The 22,812-nt window shown below is 41.1% G+C and overlaps 1 protein-coding gene across 6 annotated transcripts in view; it reads left to right on the forward strand.

The window, feature by feature from the left end:
• The window catches only part of PDE8A (phosphodiesterase 8A), a 157,361-nt gene that overhangs the window by 96,482 nt on the left and 38,067 nt on the right, over positions 1-22,812 (forward strand). For all 6 annotated transcript variants that reach the window (XM_039722733.1, XM_039722732.1, XM_039722729.1 and 3 more), the window contains 4 exons: positions 17,469-17,525; positions 19,936-20,126; positions 21,251-21,307; positions 22,728-22,785. In XM_039722733.1, the coding sequence (XP_039578667.1) occupies positions 17,469-17,525; positions 19,936-20,126; positions 21,251-21,307; positions 22,728-22,785 (363 nt within the window). The remainder of the gene's footprint in view (positions 1-17,468; positions 17,526-19,935; positions 20,127-21,250; positions 21,308-22,727; positions 22,786-22,812) is intronic.

Consider the following 22,812-nt stretch of genomic DNA (forward strand, 5'->3'; position numbering starts at 1 on the left):
ACAGACAGAACTACAGGGTATGTTGAAGTGATTTATAGGAACTATCCCACCATTGGGGGCGTTGAGTTTGTCTTTATTTTTTAAAGGTTTTTATTAAGGTAGAGCCAGAACATTTTTCTTACTGCCTTTCTCTGCTAAATTCAATTTTGTTGCACTGTTTCACTGATGCTTGCAGTAACTGGAAATAGTCTGAGTGTGTGAAGTACTGAATGTGGAGCATGTGGGCTGTCACCTCATTGAAATGCTGAGATCTTGTCATCATTTCTGACATCTTCATGCTTGGATCTCTGCAGAGACAAAAATTATGTTTGCCTTAGAATATCTTCCATTATAATGAGAAGGTATTGCAAGGGAACCCTCTCATATTCTAAGTTCCTGTTCTTGTAGCATCCTGCATCCATAATGGGGCCCATAGTTGGTGTGTAGAGAAACAGACTGGATGCAGTGCCCAACCTTGGGTACCTGTGTGAATCTGCCCTACATCTCCAGGTGTGGGCTTGCATTTTGAATGGGCTTGTCTCAATAAAATCATTCCAATGCCTAAACATGAACATTTTCCAAGACAGGCTGCCAGGTTGGTTAAGATGTGGTGACTTGCACTTCAGTCAGTTAAACCCTTGTGGTGCAAACCTTGCACTGTACACAAATGAAGATAAAGAAGTTGATCTAGTCTCTAGTCTCCTGCCCATAGTGCAGGACCCACATCAGTCACCTTCCAGTTTGGAACAAGGACTGTCTGCTGGGGGAATCAGGAAAGAAGCAGGTGAGGAGGCAGCTGCAGACAATGAGTTCAGTGCCTAGGCAAAGGTAACACTTCAGCCAAACAATTGACAGAGGTTTCTATCTCTGTTTGTCCTCTGCCCTTCTTCCTCCCTGTTCCCTCCTCTCCATGTTTTCTGAGGTTCATCCTATATCCTTGTGCCTTCCCATCAGATAGCAGTGCTGGTGTTTGATTCTTTTGACCTCTGCCCCCCTCCCCCCATTACTATTCAACTGTCCCCTCAAATTTCTCCTGTGCTCTTTTCCATTCCCCATCACAGCTTCTGCCAGGTTTGAACCTCTAATGGTGTTACAGCCAACAAAAATACCCTTCAGGGTTATGTTGCCTCCATGGCAAAGGGGGACAAAGCTCCCGTTGCCTGTGTGGACTGTAGGGCTGGACAGACCCCTGCATCACTGGGGAGAGGGCACCAGGGGGGCTGTGCCCCCCATGCCTCTGCAGAGCTGTCTGCACAGGGGCTCTGCCAGCATGGGGGTCCAGAAAGCCTAAGACAGTCTGTTCCTTATCTGCAGTGGAAGAGGAGAGCTCAACAAATTGTGTCACCAGGGCATCTGAGTACCAAGCTTCTTCCTGGGGCCCTTGACAGGGAAGGGCTCAAAATCTGAGCCTCTGCCTCCTGTTGCTGGTTAAATTTATTCATAACTTGCCCTTATGGAGATTTATAAGTACAGGTGCAAGTTAAAACTCCTGAAAAGATGTCATTAATTTTATTTCTAACAAATAAATTCCAGATGTTTGCCTCTAACTCCCAGAGTGCTGATATGATCAGCATGGGGCTCCAGTTGTTCAGTCTTATGTTAGATGACAGAGTGAAATGAATGCTCACCATTGCCAGTGGTTTGCAGTCAAAGGGACACAAGTTTTTCTAATGAGATGAAACTGAGAGAGTTCCCGATGAGACTGGGAGGATTGAGTTGAGAAAACAACTGGCTGGCACTGCAATGACAGTAGTAACTGCAAGAACAATAGTAACTAGATTTAAAAGAAAATGAAAATAATCTTGTATGACAGAAAAAGTGGAAATAATGGAACATCAGAAACGTATGCTATCATGTACTGCAAAAAATGTCTATACTTATCATAAGTTGTTTCTTGCTGCAGACTCTGAAAAGCTTCTTATGTGGGAAACATTGATTTGCACAGTGCTGCTTGCAAAGTCTGTAGCTTAATTCTCAAAGTCAAACCTGGGGAAAGAAGTGTTTTTCTTTGACTGGCAGAGCCAAGAATTATTCTTACTCTAGAAGAAAATAGCAAGGCAGTCCAATGGTGGACCTGGTAATTCCATATGCCCTATGTGCCATGCAGATTAGAAAAAAAATAGAATAGGCTGAAAATACAGAGCAGTGTAATTGCAAAGCAGAATCATCAGTTAAGCTATTAAATTGTCATAAACACTGTAAAATTCTGTCTTGAAACTTGGTCTGAAGTAGAAAATGTGATATGTACAATGGAGTTGTGGCACCCATGGCTTCATATTTACAGTATTAGAAAAATATTTCAGCCAACATGGGCATGTTTCTCCTGTAAAAATTTAAATAAGTTTTAAATGTTGTAAGCAGTATTCATTTATGGTACAAGCAAGCCATGCTTCACTTCTTTCCCAGAGGGCACATGGGTAGCAATGGCCGGGCTGTGTTTAGGAATGAAGAAGGGCATGAGGCTGGAATGCCACACACAGCTGGTTGGCAATGGATTTGTTGGATTTGTCTGACAAAGGAACTCCCAGGTGATCAATTCCTCAGCACTCAGGGCCAGCTGGGCAGAGAGGGAAGGACACAGAGTCACGGTGGACCTTGGTTTGTACAAGTGCCCTCTTTAGCTTTCTGTGAGCTCAGAAAAGGAGATGTGCAAGGACACAATCCCAGCAGCAAATGCCCCAGATAACCTCTTCCACTTGCAGGAAATTATCACAAAACCACTGCAAATCTTGCTTGCTTCATCGGGAAAGTATTTCTGGGTACAACCTCATACTGTGGCCTACAAATTTTGTTACTCTGTTTTGGTGAGGAACACACTGTGAGTAATTTATGTCTAATGGAGTAGTGGTTTGATGCCACCTCTAATGTGTTCCTGATGTTTCACATAAAGGGTGGTTTTTTGGTTGGAATATATTTCAAGGTCCTTAGCAAAATTAGATTACAGAATATAACTGGATTAAATTATGTGTCTCACAGTATAATCTGAAGTCATCCAGAGTACGACAAAGTGGTTCAAATTAAGCAGTGAAGGAAATAATTAGAACTGTGGTGTTCCATGGTAGGTGCTCAGACTGTACATGGTAGTGGCTCATAGAGTTAGTCAAAATATATTCCTGCTGCAACCTATTACTGAAATTATAAAGTTCAACACTGAGCAGCACACCATTTGTTTTGTCTTTAGAGGATGAGGACAAAAGAGATGCAGAAAAAGCTGCTAACCACACAAATATGAATGTGGTAAGAACATTTGTCCTGGCTTAAAGGAACATGCAAACACATGAAACAAGTCAAATGAAATTTCCCAGGACTGAGAAAAGCTTCCATAATCAAGGACACTGTTCTCTCCTGCATCTTTAGTAAGTAATTACAGACATACGCTCAAAGTTCATTGAGGAAGAAAAAGAAATCAGGTGAAATATCTGAGTAATAAAATTCTTAAGAGTCAGATCTATGTCATTCTTCAGTGAGTTTATAGGTTTACTTTATTTTTTAATTCTCAAAGCAACCTATAGTTTTACTACAGTTTTATTGGAACTGTTAATAAAGTGAGTCTGGTATTTCATTTCTGTTGCTTACATATGAGACATTAGACTTTATACTAAAAAACTATTTTTCTTTGATATCTAATTTATTTATAATGGGTTATATTTACTGATTCACACAGGCTATCTTTCCCATTAAACTTGTTTATAGAAATGTGGTATAATTTTTATGCAAAGCAATAGTTTTGTTTTATTCTAGTTCTATGAATTTCCAGCTACGTTTTGTGTCCTAGAAGTCTGGCTGAGCTCAGAGTCAGCCCATGAAACTGCACTAAATTGCATATTTCATTAATAGAATTTTTCTGTTTGCTTTGGACGTTCTTCCTAGTGTTTCGTAGCTTGGGGGAAAAGGCAAAAGAAAATAAATGAGTACAGTTGGTTTTTTACTCAGCTTTCCTGGAGGTACAGAGGAGTTTCTCTTCTGCCTGTGGCAGGCAGGTCTGAGGAAGTCCAAGTCCCCACAGTTTGGTCATGCAGATACAGTGTCCATCCTCCCCAAGGGAGGACACTGAGGCTTGCAAATTAACATTTCCTGCTAAAATTTCTGGTAAAAGCTCCCAGCCAGAGCTATCAGCAGTCTGGATCACTGTCTGGGAAGAAGCACTTGGTGCAGGGGAGGAAGAAGGAAATGGTGACTGTGAACTTACTAATGGTGTCGCCAGACAGGACTTTAATGTCTATTTTCTCTTGTTTGTTCTTTGGCATAAAGCTTTCACACTCTCAATAGAAGGCCCAGGGCTGCTGCATCCTCTCCTTAGAAAAACCAGCAGAGTGAGAAACATATTCTGGGTAGTTGCAAAACAGATTAGACAGGCTTGTTTAATGCCAGAATTTGGATCTCGAGGGAGATTGATTTGGATAGAGGCCAGCTTTCCTTTCAGCTAATTACGGGGGTTTTGCATAGGTGGACACTATTTAGTTATTTAATGAGTAAGTGGAGCCTCTCTCTTCCATTAAGCTCCTTCTTTTAGTTCATCTTTGTTATCCAAGTGGAATAAGGATGTCGCTGCCTGACTGAACGTGCTGTATGGAGCTCTGTTCCATGTGACAGAAGAGCCACCTCTGCACAGCTCCAGCACTGCTTCCTATTGTCAAACATGTGTGCCACTCTCAGTTGCAACATCAGACCTTTTTAGATGAGACAGATAAATTTAGGTGTCAATAAAATTGTGCAGAAGGTGATAGGCACCTGCTGGTCCTAATATTTGAGAAGTTGGTTTTGCTGCTCTAGTCTTGGCTTGGCTCGGCTCAAATTTTGCAGTCCTTGCAGGGAGGAGCAGAGAATCTGCCCATTTCAGAGGCAGCACATGATGCTGGTGTTCAGACAGGCCCTGTAGAAGGCCCCACTCAAGGGTCTGAGGACTGGGAACCTGAGGAGTCTGATAAAGCTTCTGAGAAAAAAAATATCTGACACCCACTCTCATTATAGGCAAGACAAGCACTGTTCTATAATGTCTCTTCAAATGACACATGAAAAGTCCACATCTGCTCGACCAAATGCACTGCTTATAAGCCTTCATGGTTTATAGAGCACTTATGCTAGGCAGTTTGCAGGTGAACACGTGTTTACGTTAAAGATTTACTCAGTGTTTTTGTATCTTCTCTTCTTACCCCCCCGCCACACATTACAGATCTTTGCAAACCTTTCAAACTTTGTGACTGCAGCAGCTCTCTGTGACAAAGCTTCACTGATGCCATTCAACTTGTAAAAGTATATGATGCAAGTATCTCCAGATGTTATCTCTCTTTCCTGGAAATCTCAAGGTTAAATAATTTATATGAGGCTATTCAACCTCTGTAGATTATTATCTGGATAATTATGGCCTGTGTACTCAATTTGAGAAATGCTAACATGGTACCTGGAGAGAGTATATTTGGACTGCAGGGCAGGATTTCATCTTAAGTGGATATTTGATACCCAGCTGGATTTGTTTCCCAGTTAAGGACTACAATGTCAGAGTGCTTTATGGGTTTCCTTGATGATGGGCTGTTTATTAAAGAGCTGCCTTGTGGGAGACTCCTGTGCTGAGGCCTTGCCTGCCCCAGCTTTAATCCTGTGAAACTTCACTAGGAGTTGGTAATGTATTGATTGCTTGTGCGTTTCTATGGAGAAAATCATGCTGCTGGTACAAAATAATAATTTATTTTGTACCAGCAGCATCTCCTTTGGCATATCCAGCAGTTCTTTTGTAAAGGAAATGATACTCGTAGGCAGAAGATGCAGAGATTGCTTTATATCAAAGATAATAGTATAATTACATGGATTCTTTCATTTAAATGAAATAAAATGAAGTGTGCCTACCACAAATCCAGATAGAGTGAAATTATATTTACAACAAACCTAGAATGAAAAACTGCTTTGTTGCAATAAATTCTACTTAATTGCAGTTCTGATCATAATGAAAACCCCACTTTATTAAAGACATGCAGAATTAGGGGGATTGGCATAACTGTAAAATGGTTCTATACTTAAGGAAAAAAAAATGTGATCCCATCCCAGGCGTGTGATATTTAACAAGCCCTGTGGGCTGGCAGAAGCACTGTGTGTTACTGAGCCAGAGTCAGGCAGAAAACCAGTGTCAGGTTTCAAACTACCCTGTAGGTCCTCAGGAATGAAGAGGCATCTGTGTTAGGGGAAGCCAGTCACTCATCCCCTCTGCCAGTGGAGTTCCTAGTGGTCAAAAGAAAGGGATGCCCAGGACTCTTAAATATTTTTTGTCTGTTTTGCTCCTTATCATAAAACCTGAAGTTAGTCTGTTGCATTGGTTATAGCTGTGAACAAGCAAAATTAATGCTAAACCTTAGAGTGAAAAAAAGAGAATGTACTACTGTGAATTTCCTCAGTTTTTTTAAAAAAGACATCTTGAATATGCCTGCAGTCTCAAGTCTTCATTTGTTGGCGACAAAGTTCCCTATTTAGAAAAGGTTTGACTGCCAAGAACTCCTCTTGGTTTTTCAAGTGTCAGTTGACAGTTCTACTCAGTCTGAGAAACACGTACTCAATAGACAAAAATACAGTTATGTGTATTATCAGTAATGAACATTTCTCCTTTGCTCTACTGGCTGCTGTCCCACTGACTTTGAATTTATTCTACCTGCAAAATCCCATCTCAGAGACAGCACCTTTGATGTTGCTCAGAGCAGTTCCCAGGCAGGGTGCTGCACAGAGCCCAGGTGAGTTTGTGCATCCTGAAGGTGGGCAGAGCACACCCCTGAACCCTAAAGAGTTCCAGTGATGTCCAGCAGGTTCCCAGACACCCGAGTGAGCTGCGTGAAGATGTGTGTGGCAGGTGGCTGGGAGAATAGGGAGGGAGGAGGAGAAGGAGGCAGCTTCATGCTGTCACCATCCAGTCTTGGAGGACTAAACTGGCACATTCAGGATGCCCACTTCTGCAGAGGCTGGAGATATGTGAGAGAAAGATAACAGATGGCAGCAAGTAAAAATTACTGTGGTCACTAAAGCCTGAACTGTGTCAGCACACAAAATGTCTTAATAGCAATTATAGAAAAGTTTATTCCTTAAAAAGTGGAGGTTTAGGACAAAATGGAGATCTTCTAGTAAGCCTAGCAGATCTACTGACTGAATTATGCTATTTTTGGGCTGTACTCTTTTGCTTTGCTTGGTCTGTTTGTGAAGATTGCATTGTTGGTAAATCAAGCCATGAAAAGTTTGTCTGGCATAATGTAGTTGGAAAACTTCCTGGTAGACTGGAACTTCCTTTTAGTTAGATGAGTCTGTTCAAATCCAGATGGTTCAAAGAAAACTGTCACTGAAATTCATATTCATAAGGAAGAAATGAAAACTGATAATGGAGTTCTGTTGTATTCTGATGCATCTGTAATCATCTCTAAAATAAAATTAGTAACTGGTATCCACCAGAAAAAAAGAGAATTACCTGATAGATAGGAAACAGATTAGCACTTACTGCTATACTTCAGGATCTTGCAGAATCACAAGAGAGCAAGCAGTTTTAATAATATTAAACAATAGAACTACTGTGCCATATTTAAGTCTCCCAGAGTGCCGTGCAGTTCAACTGTTAAAATGGAGGCAGGAAGAATTTCCCTCAGGGCCAGAAGAATGTTGTATTTGTACTAAAGTGTCTGCTCAAGCGGGGGGGATGGAAAGTCAGCCACAGTCTGCCTGTAAAATTAATACACCTGAGGCGACAGCAGACGAGTGAGAAGTTCCTTTCCCGTTTGACAAAGGTGCTGGTAAAGCCAAAGGCTGCATTTATTTCTCTGGAGTTACGTGAACCCCAATATATTTAATGCTCTGATTTTGAACACGTCTTGGCTGATGAGCTGCAAGCCTTACAGACCAATTTCTTCTGTGTTGACTTGGCCAGCCTTTGCATCTGGGTAAAAGTTGCTGCTGCCAGCAGATGAGAGAGGATAGCACACTGACACTTTTATAGCAGTGCTGGTGTACGAGGCGTGAGTTGGTCCCCAGAGCTCGTTACAGCTCTCCCAGCCAGTGGAATAACCAGACTTGTGTCAGCTGAGGGGAAGAGGGGAGAGGAAACAAGTCTCTCAGCCTTCTGGGAGTTGCTAGGCACATTGTTTTTTATGTGGCTGCAGTTAAAGCATTTTGTGAGATACAGCATGGCTGGTCCTGGCTGCAAAGGGGGAAACAGAGCAGTCTCAGGGTTACTGGAGTACAAGGGAAGAGCTGCTGAAACTCAGCAAGTTGCAATATCCACCCAGATATGCTGTTCAGCTGCCCATGGGGTACCATCTCACAGAGGCAATCACAACCCCTACCCTCATGTAAGCCCAGAGTACCAGGGGTGACTGACTTTGCAGGACATTTGCTCTGAAGTGCTGGGTATTGTATCTGACCCTTGAATTTTGTCAGAAGCCAATAAAACATGGAATTAGGTGCTAGTGCCTTAAATATGACCTCTTTCTTTTTTCTTCATCTGAAGCAATTCAGTTTCTGCATGTTGCACAAACCGTTCCTGTTTGAACAGCTGAAAATGTTCATATTGCCTTTTTTTTTCATTGATAAAGGCATCAATTTCTGCAATCTATGTATAGAAAACCATTATTATAGGGTTTAAAAAATTCTTCTAAAGTACAGGCCAGATCATTTAAGCTGCTGGTTTTCTCTTAGTGCAGGATATAACTACAGATGCTCCACAGCATGCCCTCACCACACAGAAATACTTGACTATAGTTTAGTGAGCAGCCCAGGGATGCAATATGGGGAGACCTCACAGCCTCCAGACAATGGAGAAGTTCTTGCCAACAATTTCAGTCAGAAAGTGGAACTTAATGAAGACCTCAGTGAGCCATCTCAAGTCTTAAGATTATGAAGACTTAGGGCACTTTAAATTCTGGGCTGGTTGGTCAGAATGGGGTTTGGCAAAATGACAACCATGAGGCACAGCCCAACGTTAAGGTTATTCACACTTGTTGTTGTGGAGTGTATGATTCACTATTTTTTCTCTTCTAAAGAGACAAATAGATGAAATTTCAAGGCCAGTGTGCTTGTGCATAAAATGCAGGTCTAAAAGGGGCCTTTGAATCAGGTAGATGCTGCAGCAAATATAACTTGCTGGATTTGATATGAGAACTGGTTTCCATTCAACTTTGTTCTCACTGGACAGAAAAGTCAGTGTGGATTAATGAGTAAATGGCTCTCTTTTTCTGACTTGGCTGATGTATTCCATCCCTTTTTGCTGTGTGATTCATTGACAGTGGGCACTCTTGTGTAAGTGTGTAGTGTGAGATTTGCAGAGTTGCTTTGCAGGAGTTGTATCTGCTTAGAAACCCACAGTACAGCTGTGATTCCCAAGATGTGATATAACTTGTTTGAATTATCACCAACACAATTTTGAATTTCAGAAATGAGTGGGTGTTTCCCAGGTATCAGCCTTGTGGTCCCAGTATGACCAGTGCCTGCTGCTATAAGTTGGCCAGCAACCAGGAGCACTGGACACCCTGCCCAGGGATGCAAGGGCTCAGGACAAGGGGGCTGGAGTTCTCTCTCCCTTGGTGCCTCAGTTCCTTTGAATGTCAAAATGAAACCAGCAACCTCCCTTTTCAATGTCGGAGATCTGTGCAATTGTTCCATAGACACACTAAGTGGTACTGACATTAATTTTATCATTTCAATACCTTATCAGGACCTAAAAACATCCCCCAGTTTGTCAGCCTGTTCTGTGTAAAAGTTCAGGCCCTTCCCAGTGGCAGGGACTGCTGGCTGGCTTTTTCTGCTGTCATTGTACAACGTGACCACAGCGGGCCACTCGTCTGGGCCAGAGGCCATGCAGGCCTCGCCACGGTGCAGGTGATAATCCAAGTCACTTTGGGACAGCATCGTTAATTATTCCCAGCTAAACAGAATGATTCACTTTTGCATGTGCTACGCTTGCAGTTTGATATCCAAAGTTTCCTGTAAAGCATGAGGGGAGAACTTATAAACAGTAGAAAATGGGAGGTCTTGATTATGTCTGAAGTGTGCAAGAAGGCAGCAAGCGTGATTTCCCAACAGCAATGCTGCAGTTCTGTTCTAACTTGGCTTCAGTCACTGCACTGAGGAAATGCAGTGAACAACCAGACCCAAAACAAAAACAAACAAACATATACAATAGTGGTTGGCATGTGTGGCAAGCTGAACATAAGCCAAAAATCAGCTGTGCCAGGGAGAGCCCTGCTGGAGCTTGGATAGCCCTTGTGTTCAGCCCTGTGCCTGCGCTCCTGTAAAGCAGTCCCAGTCCCACCAGGGGTAAATTTCCTGGGAGGCTTCCTCAGGACCTGGGTTAAAAAAAAAAATTGCCCCCAGGCTGAGTAATGGAAGAGTTGCTGGATTTTGGGAGGAGGAAAGGTGTTGCCAGTTCACTGGGAATAAGAAAGTGGGTCCCATGGCTGGTTACATGCCCAGAGAAGGGCCAGCATCCTGATGTGAGAGCTCTGGCAACTCATTACACTCAATAAAGCTTTTCTTCTCACAAAAACTGCAAGCTGTCAAAATTGTGTGTTGCTAATGATGTGAGTTGGAGGCCAGAGTTGGCTCTCAAGAGGTCATTTATGTAAAACAGGCTCAAAAATGGGTACTAAAACTTAAGATACAGATTAAGAAAACAGAGGGTGTGTTACCCATCACTTACTGTCTGCTGTATTGTTACATGGCAGCGTTGTGGATAATTTTTCTAGGAATCAATTTAAACCAGGAAATAGATAAAAGAAAAAATTATACCAGAACAAAACATTGAGTGGTCTGCAGGCCTTGTGATACAGATATAAATCTGTATTCGTTTGTGGAGAGAGATGCATCAGTGAGAACACAAGTTAGATTAATCTAAATGCAAGATTTTATCAAAGCAATGATGCTACATTATGAGTTCAGAGTCTGTGACATTTGTCTACATCTTTTATGAAGCAGAAATAAGAAAAAAAAATCAAGGACTGGAATAACTGGTTTCATCCAGGTTGAAGAGCAGTTTTGGTAAATTTTAATCGCTTTTCAGAACTCACGTCTTTGTATTTCAGCAAAGAATAAACTGACTCTGTACAGCATAGGGTCTTTGAAGGCCAAGTTTACCTTTGTCCTTGAGTCTGTTGAGCACAGGCAGAAACCTTGGACACTTTGTTCTCTCTTATTCTTTATTCAAACTGTTGTGGCCTCCAAACAACAAAAGAAAGAGCTGCTCAGGGCCAGACTCCCACTTCATTTACACTGAAGTAAATCCAGTATATTTACGTTGTATTGCTATTGTATTTTGTTGTATTTTATTTCAGTTGCTCTGGATTTCACTGGATTTGCTAACCAGGTCAGAATTCAGTCTATGGAATATAAAATTAATTTTATGCTCTGAACAGCTGTGCCTGTTAGGAATATCTGCTTGGACAGCATTTTTTGTCACACCATCACACTGATGGTGCAAGTGTTGGTAACAAAAGAGTGCTGTCAAAGTGTGCAATGAAGACATGAACAGTGATGTTCAGTGTCCAGTAGAAAGTACATGGAAAATAGGAAGCTGAGTCTTATGTCATCTACATAGGTTCATTTTGTTGAAGAAATAGGTAAATGAACATGGATTGATTAGTGTTTATATACTTCAGAAAGTGATCAATGTTATGATAAGCAAAGAAAAATGTGAATTGTGAGAACTTGATCCTGAACATGGAGACTTTCTTGCCCAGAATTATGAGCTGCAACAAGTCACAACACCTCTCTCTGTTGAGAAAGAGGAGCCATGCTGGTATGACCTGGCTGGACAAGATCCTGCACCTTGTCATGCCAGTTTGTAGGAAATTGTTTATTTCGCAGCTTTCAGCATCCAGGAAGATTTGGTTAAGGTTTCTGAGAAAGTATATTATTATTCAGGATTCAAATCTCTGCAGCAAATAGAACCTGAATCAATAAAAGTTTAGGGGATGGTACAAATCAATCAGTTCATTTGAGCCTTTGTTTTCTGGGGTGATAAATGTATGCCTAAAATGGTAGGTTAAGAGAAAGGATATTTTTCCTTTGTAAAATGAATCTCTGTTTTTCTTAGAATTGCAGAATTTATGTTAACAGTCCTGTGGTTTCCAGCATATCTTGATAATGAAGACTGTTAATTCTTACTGTGATGAGTCAACTCATGCAGATTCATATCACGTACCTAGTATATGTAGAAAATATAAGTATGTGTTTTAAAATCAGATAAAAAATGTTGATTATGTCTTAAAACATTGATCTGAGGAAAATGATTAATTTTGCTGGCTGTATTCCAATAGAACCAGCAGTGAAGTCATGTGTCTAATCACTGTAGTTATTTGTCATATATTACAATGAGTCAGATTCTGACTCTCTGCCCACTGAATGCAGATGTTGCTCTCCAGCAGCAGCTTCCACCTGCAATCCATTCAGCACAAGTTCATGGCACCTCTTTGTTCCTGTGAGCTGCAGGAGAAAGCAGCTGTGCTCATCTGGCAGAGGCAAGAGGAGCAGCAGGAGCAGAAGTGCAGCAGCTGCCCCTGGGGAGAGGTGCTGTCACCAGGGCTGTGCAAGGAATGGCCAGAGCAGGAGCCATTCCTGTCACCAGCACAGCTCCTGCTGTGGCAGAAAGGAAGGGATGGAGCACTGTGAATGTCAGGGGAGCATTCCTGCTGCCCCAGGCACCAGCCTCTCCCATGGGTGGGCAGTGCTGAGTGCTGCTTTGGGCTGCACAGGGCTCTGCTTTAAAACATCCCACAAAAACTTCAGCGAAGAGGTCTCCTAAGAAAATCAGCCTCCAGAAGGAATGCATTTGCACCTCCATAGCAGGAGTATTGCATGAAGGTTAGTAGCCAAAGGATATTTTAGGAGCTGGTTCTGCCCAAAATTTTAGGTGTGCTCTCCTCTTTAATGGGTAATGGTAAGAGATATTTTGGAGAATGCCAGGATACACCACTTCTGTGCAGCCCATAGGTCTCATCTTTTCTAGATCTCTCCCTGTCACCAGCCAGGCAATTTCTCCCCAAAGGGAGCATGTGAATCAAGATGGCTTTATGTCCACCCTTTATTCCTTTCTGTATTTATTCATTAAGCAAGTGCATCTGAAGTTTTCCTAGCAGTAGGAAGAGAGAAAAAAACAATCCAGCAGTGATGAACAGACTATTCCTGTAGATTCTGTTCTGGTAAAGTATGAAGAATGACTCATAGAAAGAAGTACTTTACCAGGTTACATCGGGTCAGCGCTGCCTTTGTTGTACTTTAATCAGATCAGTCACAGTTGTGTAGGTCTGTGTTTTTAAAGCTTATTTCACTTGTTTTTATTTACCCAATACTCACTTTTCTCAGGGCATTGGAAACATGGACTATTTCTATCAGCAATTTCAATGTTTGCAATGCAGCTGCTACAACACAGAGATCATTTCTGGCGAGTGTTGAGCTGCTCACAGCAGTCAGGGGATGACCTTCCCTGTTGACAGCTGTCAATCACTTACAGCTTATGCTGTTGCCTTGGGATGAATCCCACTCTGTGCCAGAGGCAGGGCTGGTTCCACAGGACAAAAAAATACAGTGTTCAAATAAGAAAGGCAAATTTGAGGGGAAATAAGTGCTACCAGCAGGGGTTCAGGGGTTGGAGAACCTGAAACAGCTGCAGTTGCTGTGGGTGTTTGAGGAGCCGCAGTCACACGCGCTGCACTTGCGGACTCTGCGTCAGCAGCTCTTTGGCAACAGACCCAGCTCTATCACAGTCAATTCCAGGAACCCACAACCAGTCCTACCTCTGTCTCCTCAGACACTCTTCCCAATCTGTGCCTGCCTGGAAGGCTGTCACATGCCTAAGTCGTGTCTGCCAATCTGAAAATGTACTTGATCTTTTCAACTAGCAAAGAAATTCCAAGGAAGAAGTAGAAGAAGGTGTGAGTGAATAAAGATGTGCTTGTGCAGTTACTATACATGTGAGCTTTGGCTGCGTTTGATTTCGTTATAAGTTTGCAGCATTAGAGATATTTTAAATAGCCCATTTAGCAGTAGTTGAGAGTTTCTGCTAATCCTTGCTGAAGCCTTGATTTTTGACACAATACTTAATTGGCATGTTACTTCTCAGGGCTACCTGCAGCACGCAGAAAGTTTAAATGATTAATCAAGTTGTTTGAGCAGATTTCAACAGGATTAAGAATTAACTGGAGTTCACCAAAATTTTCCAGCTGAGATGCAGACCAAGGCTTTGATTCTACTCAGGACAGCAAGTTAACGTGTAACAAGACAGGTTATCTCATCTGGTCACTTCTTGTGATTTAGGCGTAAATGGTGCATAGACAGGTATTTTCATTGCAGCAATAGCTGCAGATTTCTGGCAGAAAAGTGATTTTCAGGCTCAGTCCTTTAAATACCTTCATTACTATTCGTTCACAAACTCCTTAAAAGAAAGGAGCATCTGAAAAGCAGTAACTGGCCATACTGTGTTTATCTCATTTGGTAAAATTCCCCTTTGGCTGGGACTGATAGTCCAGAGGTACACTGGCATGGTAGGTGGGGTTCTGCATCCCCCCAGCTGCCAGTGAAGTTCAGCTCTGGATCTGAACCTTCCAGCTCAGGTCATTGCCCGGTGACATGGAGCACTCACTGTTTTATGCTGGCAGGTAGAGTGAACAAAAAGTCCAAGGTTTGATTTGAAGTACAGCTCTGGACAGAGAAGTAACTGTAAAAAGGGAACTTTTCTCCCCTGTTATCAGCAAAAGTCTTTGCTGTTTTGTCATCTTTTCTCCCCTGTTATGTGTGTTATCAGCAAAAGTCTTTGCTGTTTTGTGGTGCAGATTTTGAATAATTGGATGATGTACCACAGGGGAGAGTAAAGCAGCTTCAGTTTTCCAACTGAAGAGAGGTTTCTGGTCTCAAGATCAGAAAAAAATAAATGACTGGAGTGTATTTAAACTAAGCCGATCTGACCACAATGACTGAATAAATCTGAAACCCCTCCATGTCATTTTACCATCAGCTCTTAAAGGCCCACTTAAGCTAGACAGGCAAACACTGGTTCCTGGCATGCTTTTATAGGCACTGTGTTGCCATTTTGCCTTGACTCATGTTTGTTGCTTATTTAATGTTGCAGTGATGACTTCCAAGTTGATAAATAAATAAAATCACAAATGACATAGTCTTAGGTCTCAGCAATGGAACATTAAGGTCATGGAAAGAGTGGAGCATGCAGTTCTAAGAGGTTTTTCTGTGGGATGTGCTGATGCTTCTTTGAAACTACTTACGGGAAAAATTATAGGTTGCAAAGCAATAAATCTGATCTTCAAGTGGGTTTTAATTTTGAAAAAGAACAATGTAAAAATTCCACCTTTGTGCTCAACAGCCCTTTTCTTTTAATGTGTCAGTTCAGAGATGTCTTACATTTACTGCATTGCCAAAGACTATTTTCTTCTGATTTCTTAACTCCAGTTACTTTTGAAGAGTCTATGTGACTCCAAGGACCAATGGTTGGACTTTGTTTCCTATCTTGAATGAGGAACATTCTTATTCCTGCTTTTTAGCTTTTATTTCTGAAGTACATTGAAAATGCTGATGTTTGACTGGTGGGAATTCTCAGAGAACCAAGCTTGTGTAATCCTGCTAGAGTGTCCCTCTGTATTTATGTGTTTAACTCCTTTAGGAGTAGTCTTATACCAGTTGAAGAGTCATTCATGTTGAGGTTTGATTAATGATATCGAAGAGAAGCAGTTGTGATAAAAAGCATTGTGGTCTTTGCCCTCCTTCCCACGGAGGGACAAGGATCCTGGCTCAGTTACACAGAATCACTAGGCTGGAAGTGACCTTCAAGATCATCAAGTCCAAAGAATATAAAAACAGCCCAGGAGGACAGTTGTCCTGAGGACAACCTGTCTTCCCACTAAAGACTGAGGCAAAGAAGCACCTCTGCCTTCTTCTCACCTGCAGGGACTGAGTTCCCTCCTGCATCCAGTAGAGAGCAAAGGTTGGTCTTACCCTTCCTTTTGCCATTACTATATTTGTAAAAACATTTTTTATTATCCTTTACAAAAGTTGCCAAATTAGGTTTGAACTGAGCTTTGGCCTCTCTAATTTTTCCCTACATGCCCTAGCAACCCCCTTGAATACTTCCTGAGAGACCTGACCCTCCTTCCAAAGATGACACATCCTCTTTTTATTCCTAAGTTCCTTCAAAACTTCATTGCCCATCCAGGCTCCACCAGTCTATTTCCCTTTCCCACCAGGCTGGGAAATAGACTTCACCAGTTTATTTGCCTTTCACTTCCCCTAATACTCCTTAGTCTTTCTACTTCCTCCCTGAGCTTGACCACCAGCAGAAGGAGATCATTCATCTGCTCACGCTGCAGGCAGGCATTTTCTGTAACTCCCCCTGGAACAACTGATAGCTCAAACAGTCCACACAGGAATGTGTCTGGACACACACATCCTTTCTGGAGGGTTCTATTTGGTACATACGCTTGTCCTAACAGGAATGGGTCTGGACACACACATCCTTTCTAGAGGGTTCTATTTGGTACATACGCTTGTCCTAACAGGAATGGGTCTGGACACACACATCCTTTCTAGAGGGTTCTATTTGGTACATACGCTTGTCCTAACAGGAATGGGTCTGGACACACACATCCTTTCTGGAGGGTTGTATTTGGTACTTGCTTGTACTAACTGCAGCTTTTGATCATGCAAAAACCATTGCTAACAAAAAACCCCAAAACCAAACCAACCAAATCAGAACAAACAACAAACTGAAGACCCCACTAGCAGGAGGAATCCCTTAACCCTGCCTGCAGAGCTGCTGTGCCCAGTCCGGGTCACCGCGCTCCCCTTTTAACCACCCGCCTGTGCTTGAGTGGCCAACGAGCTCCTGCATCCTGAGCTGTGGTACCTGAGCAGAACCTGATGTGGGAATCACTGGCATGTCAAAAGCATGGGGTACAACAGCGTTTTTGCAGGGTTTTTTCAGACAAAGCTGCATGCAGAATACATGCTTCATCCCAACACATTGCTGAGTTCTGGAGCTTTCCCCAGAGGGGCTGGGTGGGAAGCAGGGAATGCAGCAAAATGCTTTTGGAGAAATGAAACCAGTGTATTTCTGTGGCACCCTTGGGCACCTGTTATATTTAAAATTCTAAAAGAAGAATAATGTATTTTTGCATTTAATGCTTTTTTGGACTTCAAAAGAAACAGTTTTTAAACACTTCCATGTTTTGCAGAATAGCTGGAGTGATACAGAGGATACATAAAAATAACAATCTCCGAGACTTTAATGTCTAATCTGTTAGTTTGCATTTAAAATAACAATAAAAAATTACTTGAAGACTAGCTTGTTATTTCTAACTGTTATTGCAGCTTAGCATATAAATTTACAAAAACAGAATAAGATGAAGATGCAGCCTCATAATGATAGAAATATATCTCTCTGACAATGGTAGATAAGAGAGGTAGCAGAGATAATTTTTCTTCTTCCTGAGCTATTACTCATTAATAAGTTCCCTTCTTATTTCTTCTAGGCACCAGTAACAGGTGTGCAGTTTGGCCCTATGAGACTTCATCAAGATCAACTTCAGGTAACACAGCAGTTCAAACTGAAGTCTTCGTTTCTAAAATATCACACATGTTAGCTTAAAATTTATGACTGAAGTTTTTTGGATTATAGAGATCTTCACAGAGAATTTTGCTCAAGAGATAATGTGCACATAACAGATTTTTATAATGACATTCTATCTATGTGATATCCTAAAACCCCTGCCTGTTTTCTCCAACCACCTCTCAGCTCATAAAAATAGAGCTATGTAGTTTTTATGCTATCAGTTACCTTGTAATCAATTTAGTTTGTGCCTCATTTTGTATTTTACTAGTAGTAAAATTCTTAATCAAAATCTCATCAAACTGGTATCAAGCCAACAAAACTTGCAATACTATTACAAAATATATGAAGTGAGCTTGGCAAAATATATATTTTTAATTGTTCATTACTGACTGACAATAATTAATCCTCTTTTATCCCTATATTGAAAAATGGTTTATTTCGTTTGCCCCCTTACTTTGCCTGGGATGGACATGGGGTTTAGAGATCTATGACTCCTTTGGACTTCCTTTGGAAATTCTCCTATAATCCAAGGCATACAGAACCATTAATCATCCAAGATGTTCCTCTATCAGTAATTGCAAAACACCTCAGCAGAGGCAATGTGAACCTAATAATTTGAAAATATCTGTCTTAAGAACTGCAGTTTAACATCTTCTTCTTGAGCCATTGTCAGAACAGTAATATCATAAAAAATCAGATCTTAGGACATTCTCATCCAGCTGTTCCCCAAAATCAGAATTGTCCTTGAGTATTTCTGCCACCTGTATTGTTTTTAATGATTGTATCACTTTTGTCCATGCCCTGAAATGCTGCTGATTTATCCTGGCAATATAGCTGGCAGGTGTGAGGGAAGGAGAAGGTAGGCAACATCACCTACCAGAGTCAATTATACAACTCAGATCTCCTGACTCTGTGCTATTGTTGAAACCCATTCTTCCCCTCTTAAGGAGTCTTACAGATAAATTTCACTAAACACAGCCCAGACTATGATATGTTTTTTGCAAACAGTTTTGCAGGTCGCTGTAAAAGGAACCTGAACTGAATGTGTGCAAAATCCTTCATTCTTACAAAAATATGCAGTACATGGAAATGTTAAGATTTACTGGTAGACATTTCACCAGCCTGGTCCAAAGTGTAACAGCACTGGTGTTCCTAAAATCACACAGAAGATAAACAGCAGTGGGATGTGATGTGAGTTACACATGCTTCACTTTGCCTGACCAAAACATATCTGAGTGTGGTTGGATTCAGCTTCTGAAAGATTGGTGTCTTGGGACAATTGATGAAGTACTGGCCTAGTTACCCATCTGTCCCAAAAGGCTGCATGTGCTGAGCCATCCCCAAAATCAACACAGATCTGTAGTCTGCCATGCTGTATTCTTTTAGGCAAGAGAAGTTCTCTTCTGCAGACATTATCCTGACACAAAGCACAATCACATCAGTGAGTCTTCCTCAGCAGACTCTGTTCATCTTCTTTGCTGTATTAAACCCTAGATCTGGAAATACATCTTAAAGGAATTGGGCCTTATCATACTCTTAGTCTATAGGCATTGTGTTGATTTTAAAAAGGCTTAGAGAGATTAGTTACTGGCAATTACACGGCAAGTTAGGACAGAGCAAATAGTGGCTCACAGGTCTGACCTCCAGTTCTGGATTGCAGCTATGATAATCTCCTTCTGTCATATAAATCCCATGGCAGGCTTTGTGTAGGAGTCACACAGGGACATACTCCATATACAGTGGTACTGCTTATGAGTTAAGTCTGGCACGAGTTCTTCTTGACCAGCCTGTCCAGAATTTCCAGATATCCCACAGAGTGGGCAACATCCAATACTTTGAGGAATTAGGATGAGATGGAAAGGAAAGCAGACTTTTTGTCATGCCATTGAATTGAAGCAGCATTAAATACTGATTCACACGAGATGAACTGTGGGGTTTTTTGTTGTTGTTGGGGTTTTATTTTTTTCCCCCTTTTCTGGAATATGATCCTGGCAATAAAAATAAACCCCAAGAAAAAGGCTGAATGTGAGACAGTTTCAGAGAAGTGGACTCACTGTTGGTTCATGTACACTCTCTGAAACACAGGCATCTTCTCAGCTGATTGCCTAAGCTCTCTCTGTAGATAATGACAAGAGAGACAATTCCAAAACTACTTCTTCCCATGTGGATGTGCCATGGCTCTGGGAGACTGTTGCACCCACTTGAAACACCTCTATATACAGAAACTATTAAAAAAGCAGTGGGCTGTAGAAAGCAATTGTATTAAAAACAATTGATTAAGCCTCAAAAGTGACTTTAAGAACCACATTAAGAACACGGCAAAGTCACTGAAACTACTGTAAGTGTAAGACTTGTTTGTGATGCCCCCCTGCCTGTCTCCACCCCAGGTACTTTTAGTGTTTGCTGAGGAAGACGAGCAGAGTAACGGGTTCCGCTGGGCGTGTGACAAGGCTGGATTTCGCTGTAATCTTGCCAGGACACCTCAGTCTGCACTAGAATGCTTTCTAGATAAGCACCATGACATTATCATCATTGACCATAGACATTCCAGATACTTTGATGCAGAAGCATTATGCAGGTAAGCACCGTTTCAGTGTAATTAATGCTCAACAATGTAGTTAACACAGCATCAAAGTTTTGTTGCTTTTATGTGACGTTTTTGTAAACTCTATAGAGCATTGATTTTTTAGTTTTAGACAGGTGTGCACTGGCAGCATCAAATACTTTACTTCAGTGCTTTACATTGGATAGCAGCAGCATTTTTGGTTGTGTCCTAGGGTTTCTGAAGCTCCATGTGGCTTGGAGCCACAGTATACAAATTTGTTGCCATAGTGAACCATTTAATTTTCTTTTTTTTTTCTTTTTTATACCTGGTTCCTTGTTTTCACACTAAATCAACTGCAAAGATAGCATGTGCCACCAAGCACCTTTATAAATTCATTCACTTCATTAATGTTCTAATTTTTTTGAAATGTCACTTCCTCTTGGATAAGTCCCAGCACTAACAGCAATGTTTGGTGTGCACGTTTTCATATCTACAACATTTGAAAATACGTTATGAAGAGCAAAATTGCAAACAGATTCCAAAAAAAAATTTAGAAACTGCTGTGAAGTGTGAAAAAAGGAGGAAAGGATTTGCCTTTGAGTGTCTCCACAGAGCCTGGGCAGGCAGCAGAGCCTTGCTCCAGAGCCTTGGCAGTGAAATCGCCCTGGAACGTGTCTAGACTGACCAAGGCTGTGGGGTGGGGTGCCAGGGTCAGACTGTGTGCCCTGGGGGACTGTGCTGGGGAAAAGGCTCTTGCTGAACTGAGGCAAGTAGATAAGATCTTTGTCAGGCCAAGACTGGGTAGCAGTGCTGTTCCTTGTGTTCCATTTTTACCAAACTGTCCCAAAATTCAGTAAAATGCACCTTAAATGAGTGAGGCCAAGCCCTTAAAACAAGTCCATTATATGCTGTTTCAGAGAGAATATTTTGTGCTATTCCCCCACTGAGAGTACTTGAGCTGTAGATTAATCTACGTTCATGGAGTTTCAGATATCATTTATTCTCCTTTCTTAACAGCAGGCTCAGGATTTGACTTTTGTTTTGTTGTTAAATGATTTAAAAGATTTTAAGAAAAGTCTATCTGAAGTTTCTGTAAAGTCATGTTTTCTGAAGTGTTAACTTAAAAAGAATTTAAATGGTTTGCTTTTTATTTAAAGGTCTATCAGAACAAAGAAAGCCTCAGAAAATACAGTCATTATTTGTGTAGTACAAAGGTAAATACTCATATCTTTCCTTTCACCTGTGATCAAAACTGTGAATCTTACCATTGTAAAAGTTAACCTGAAAACCATTAACATAAAAAACCTGAATTAGAAGTTCCTACTGTGCTAATAATAATGTGCTGTACCAGAATTTTTACTATACTTGACCATAGGATTGGGACAGAAATTGTTTTTTAATTTCTGGGTTTTTTACTCAAGACTCTTGCTTTGAGTTTTGTTTTGGGTTCCTCCTTGCACTCCCCACCATCACTGCAGGCTTTCAGAGTATGTTTCAAACAACTTCTGAAACATCCTGTACAAAACTGTCTTGCAGATCTGTGTTTTGACCCTTTCTTAATCTGCCTTTCAGTATTATTAATCTCAATGAAAATCAGAGATCTGCTGAGTATGAAAAGTGATATAGAACAATTTGATCAGTACAAAGTATCATCTGACCACAGCAGTTCTAAAAGCAAGAGAGATTATCCCATCTCAGTAAAGTACTATATATGCTGTTTCCTTCCCCCTCCTTTGAAAACATTACTTATAAAATAATGTAAAAATAAAGAAATTCTGTATATTTGATGAAATGAAATAACTGGAAGATAATTCCCTCCAAGTATAATTTGGGAATGGCAATTTCTCAGAACACATTAATTCTGCCAACAGTTCTGAGGCATTGAAATTTACCATTAAAAATACACTACCATCTCTAATACCATCTCTTAAAAAAAAAAAAAAAGACGACCCTAATTAAACATTTCAAGATCCAAAACTTCCTGCATAAATGAAAGGTATTGTGCTATCTGCTAAACATGACAAGCTTCAGTCTGCTTATTGACAGAAACCTCCCATAATGGCCTTTCTTCTTGACTCCAGCCATGCATTTATGTATGTTGAAGGGTCTTTTCACAGTTAGCATTGCCAGATTATTCAGATACTTCATTTGGGAATGTGTCCCAAATGTGACTTACTAGAAGGTAGTGTGTAGGCAACACTAGAAAATCTATCTTCATTCAGGCACCTTGAGTTGCCCATCTAAGATTTGGTACATTCAGATAACAAGTAATTTCCTAAAACTTTGGCTGTGCAGACTTTCAGGTGCATTTCTGGCTAATGCCAGCATAAACAACAAGGATCCAGTACAGAAAAAGTCCAATTATCTAGCTCATTAATTGGTTTCCTTGAAGCATTAGAGTTTTTTTGATGTAAGCAGCTCATTACATGCATGAAGAAAAATAATATTTTGGCTTATTGATGCCAAAGATGAAAGCTTATTAAAAATGCAAAAAATATATTTTATTCCTATATCCTGTAAGGATCTAGCAGTATTAGCCTCAGTGTGACATCTGGGCTACAAGTAGATGAATAGATTGTGAAATGTGGTCTGAGTTAATTACAAAATCTCTGACTTATCCTCCTTGTTTCAAAGGCACACTGATCGTGAGGAGTCGTCAATATTGCCCCTGATCTCTGCTGGCTTCACAAGGGTATGTGCTATACTCAGCTGCCTTGCT

The sequence above is a fragment of the Passer montanus genome, unplaced genomic scaffold (genome assembly GCF_014805655.1).
Source record: "Passer montanus isolate IOZ18808 unplaced genomic scaffold, ASM1480565v1 scaffold5, whole genome shotgun sequence".
Classification (NCBI taxonomy): domain Eukaryota; kingdom Metazoa; phylum Chordata; class Aves; order Passeriformes; family Passeridae; genus Passer; species Passer montanus.